At 52.1% G+C, this 4466-nt stretch overlaps 1 protein-coding gene across 1 annotated transcript; it reads left to right on the top strand.

Annotated features, from left to right (window-relative positions):
* Positions 1 to 539: 539 nt before the first annotated feature.
* skida1 (SKI/DACH domain containing 1) lies at positions 540 to 3329 on the top strand (the record flags this gene model as incomplete). The annotated part of the gene is made up of 1 exon (XM_080050493.1): positions 540 to 3329. The coding sequence occupies one exon, from the start codon at positions 540 to 542 to the stop codon at positions 3099 to 3101; it is 2562 nt and encodes an 853-aa protein (XP_079906619.1). The 3' UTR covers positions 3102 to 3329.
* Positions 3330 to 4466: the final 1137 nt, after the last annotated feature.

Raw genomic sequence — 4466 nt, 5'->3', positions numbered from 1 at the left:
AGCAGCTGCATTTTAGTTCTTATTCTGTTTCTCTCTCTGTCTCGGTCTCTCTCTCTCTTTATCCCTCCCCTCCACCCTCACAACTCCCTCTCCCTCCCTCTCTCTCTCTCTTTCTCTCTCTCTGTCTCTCTCTCTTCTCGCTATTTTATCCCTCTGGCTGAGGCAGTGGTGTGTACACCTACCCCTCGTCCTGCTGCCGTCCAGAGGGGAGTGGAGCCGGCAGAGGCAGGTATAGCAGCAGCAGCCCCGGTGGACGCAATCCGTCGCATTCCTCCACCATGCCGGACCCGGGCCAGAGGCGACGGGTGGATGCTGTCGGCTCATTCAGCCCATTATTTGACACCGGCAGCTCCATTTAACTCCGCATGTCAAAGTTTGCATTTTCCTGACGCAGCAGCAACGTGGATGGATTTAAAGGTATGATGAGCAGGATGCCTTGAGCTCGCCATGCAGCCTCCCCATGCCATTAACTGGTAAATCCATAATAAACGGAAGGGTGACTACATGGATTAATACGTTTGGAGCGGGATACATTAAATATGGGAGACCTGGAGAGTGGCTTTGAGGAGATGCAAGGAGTGAGATTGGGCTACCTGCTCATCAAAGGGCAGCAGATGTTCGCTCTGTCTCAGGTCTTCACCGACCTGCTGAAGAACATCCCACGGACCACGGTGCACAAGCGCATGGACCACCTGAATGTGAAGAAGCACCACTGCGACCTGGGGGAGCTGCGCAAGCTCAAGGCGATCAACTCGATCGCTTTCCACGCCGCTAAGTGCACGCTGATATCGCGCGAGGACGTGGAGGCACTGTATTTCTCCTGCAAGACGGAGCGGGTATTGAAGTCCAACAAAAGGAAAGCGAAAGCAGCGCTTGGTTCCCCCGGGGACAAGGACGCGTCCCCGGGGGACGAGCTCCTACGCGCCGACGCCGAGCTGTGGAAGGAAAAAGTTTGGTTTAGTTTGCACGGCGTCCCAGAGACACTCTCGCTGCACAGCAAAGCCGGCAGGAGGAGAGAGCTCACTCCTTGCCTCGGCGACTCCAAAAAACTACCTCAATTTTACCACAAAACCCACGCACGGGAATACAGTTCGGTGACCAAGTCGAGTCACAGACACTTTAAAAACTATGAAACAGCGAAAATAACAGGGAACCGCGTCACACTGAGCCAAAGGCACTCGTTTTTCCGGAGCGCGGTGAGCCGGCAGCCGGTGGCGCTTCAGTCGGCCATAGCTGCTCAGTCCAGGCTCTCGCGCACAGCCGGCGACCTACTTCACAAAAGGAAGAGGAGGCGCGAGGGGGGCGGCGGCAGCAGGGACGGCGCGAGGCACTCCTCGTGGAGCAGGAGCAGACACGCGCACCACCAGCACGCACCGCCTCCGGTGCTGCTCGTGCAACCCAAATCAGCCGGTACTACTTCTTTCGGGGCTCTGCACCTCGGGCCGGATTTCTACGTGGACCCCAGACCTCACCATCATCACCACCACCACCATCATCACCATCATCACCACCAGCAACAGCAGGAGCCCTCCAGTTACAGCAGCGACACCGAGTCCAGCACCTACTCGGACCGGGCTTACTACGCGGCAGACTCGGACTTTGGCTCGGGCCTCTCCACCACCAGCAACTCCGGGAGCTCCGAAGAGGAAGGGGAGGAGGATGAAGATGACTCTCAGTCAGAGAGTTCAGAGGTCAGTTCTGATGAGGAAGAGGAGGAAAGCTCAACTCAGTCCGACTCCAGCTCCGTGTCTAGCCGTGTGTCGGTCCAGAGCATCCGGTTCAGGCGGGCCCGGGTCGGTGGTTCTTCTCTCGCTAAAACGCTCCACACTATACCAACGACTACTACTAGTCCTAAAGCACCTTTGCTCCTGCAGCAGCCCACGTTCCACTACAACAACCACCAGCAACAAGAGAACAGGACACTGCAGCAAGGCCACCATGTCGCCACTTCACTGTACACGGCACATCAGGAGAAACGGCAGAAATGTGAATTTATATACAGTGACACCAGACTAAAAGACTCCTTTAAGGCACCAACATTTCACTCTGATCCTGGGGAGGAAGAGCTGGTCCCTTATTCCAAGGGACCCAACCGGAATTACAAAGCCTTTCAACCCTCACGCAGGACAACAACACAGGGGCAACAACATCCTGCCAACTGTCCCCCGGGCCTGAGCGCACTGCAGTGGGACCAGCACCACTACGACAGAGACGCCAAGCTCCCCAAAAGGGAGCCGAAAGCCACCCGCCTCAAACCGCCCCCTCCTCCCCCTCCTTCGCTGCTGCTGCTGAAAAAAATCAAGACCGAGGCGGAGGAGCCCTGTGTGACCCAGCCGGACAGCGGACCAACAACAAGGGCTGCCCGGACGCCCCCCTTCAACCTCCACAATGTGAAAGTTAAAGTGGAAGAGAGCTTCGATGAATATGAATACCAGCAGCAGAAGAGCCATGGCGCTGTTGCAGTCAAATGCAAAGGAGATAGGGCAGAGAGTGGGGCTACCAAACAAGGGGACTTGTTCATCGGTGGTGCTGGGGTTAAAGCCACAGCAAAGAGCCCTGGTGTGGTCCCCGCCGGGTCCCCCTCCTGCGGTTCTCCGGAATGTAAGAACGCCCGGGACACCCCATGTATTGAGGAGGGGGATCCCAAGAACAAACACTGCAGCAGGGCTCCTCTAGTGCCGAAGAAATCCCGAGTTTCCAGGACTCAAACAAAACAAAACAGGGTCAACCAGGCTGCCTCTTTCTCTTCCTTTTCGTCTTGTTCTTCGGCGTCCTCCTCCTCCTCTTCTCGCCCAGAGGAAGTCTCCCCGGAGGATTTACCGAGCAGACGCAAACGCACAGCAAACAACAACAACCACCACCACAACACGAGCACGGTATCATCGTCGTCGCCTCCCGCCGCAAAAACGCCTTTCAGCCTGATGGCCATGTTCCCATCCATGCCGTCGCTGGTGGTGGGCAGCGACGGGGATCTGTGCCCCGCGTACTCCCTCAACTCGCTGCGGGGCCCCGGGCCTCCCCCTCCGTCCCACCCCGTGTGGAGGTGGCAGCCCGGCGGCCAGATTCTCCCTCCCCCACCCGCCCAGAGAACTAGGAAATAGTGAGCTTGGATTTTCTTTCTTTTTTGTATAGAAAAAGAAAATCCCCCTACCGTGTCCATCTCCAAACCCCAAAGTCTTAACATGAGCTTACTGAAATTGCTCGCAACTTTATGATGTTTATTATTATTTTTTTCTTCCTTTGTCTCTCTCCTTCTCGTGAATGGGTTTACATTCCGCTTTGTTTTCAAGTTTTGCTGGAGGAGAACCCACGAGATCCCCCCTTTGGAGCCTCAGAAAAAGAAAGGGAAAAAAACGCCCACAGGACTATGAGACACCGCTCGTGGATTTACGCTTAGCGAAACGTGTGTTTTTTTTTTTTAAATAAGCAAATCAATCCTAAGCAATATGTATGTGAGGTTCCCATTTTCTTGACTTACCGCTCATGATTTCTTCTATCGCTTCTATACGCTCGACCTGTTGGATTGTATATGGTGCCAGGGGGTTTCAATGGTTTGTGCTTTGTCTGAAAGAGGTTTAAAAGAAAAAGAAAGCAAAACAACATTCCTTGAAATGAGGCTACACCTAATCTAGCTCGGACTGAGAGCAAGTTTGACGTGTTAAAATCACAACAAAATACCAATAGTAATAATCAGGGTTTCCCATCATGTGCCACTTGGTGTATTTTATATATATCAAAGCTGTGTGTTTATTTCCTGACTCTCACGCTGACCAGCTCGTGTCCAAGTGTTGAATTTCCGAGAATTATGATTATTATAAAAAAGAAAAAAAATTGGTTTATAATGTCTATCTTTACATGCTCACAGTTAAGCCTTTATTGGATCTGACAGGAATGTATTCCTATTTTCTTCTTCTATAGCGTCCATGTGATCTGGGTTGATTCAGTCTTGTGTGTTTTTATTTCCTGACTTGCAAACGTGTGACTATATGTACGCGAACACAACACAGGCCTTATGTACTACACAGACAATCAAAAGGAATAAGGCTCAGACCTTTCAAAGCACGTCATCATGTCCCACGATAGACTCCATTCATGTCCCTCCTGCCTGCTCCACTTTACAGCACGATGACATAAGTAAATAAAAACATATTAATCAGGAGCTTTAGAACGACAGTGAACCAATATGAACCAGGTGCTTTGGGTGGGTTGGTATTTAGGAGTCACACAGTGTGGGGGACAAACAGCACCAAAAACAGCGTGAAAACAACCTTCCCATGCAGGCTACCCAGAAAACAATGCGCAAAAAGCGCAGGGATACTGGCTTAAATGCATTGCACCTCGATTTGCTGTGTTGTGGGGGTCTTGTTTCAGCTTTAGGGTTTTCTGACTAGCCTTTGGTATGATGTCTGATTGTGGAAAAGGGAAAGAAAGAAAAATCAGCTATAAGGGTGTGAGTGTGTCTTTGG

This window comes from Ammodytes marinus, assembly GCF_949987685.1.
Source record: "Ammodytes marinus genome assembly, chromosome: 21".
NCBI lineage: Eukaryota > Metazoa > Chordata > Actinopteri > Uranoscopiformes > Ammodytidae > Ammodytes > Ammodytes marinus.
Note: the sequence above shows the minus strand (reverse complement) of the source record. Positions and strands in the feature narration are given on the sequence as shown.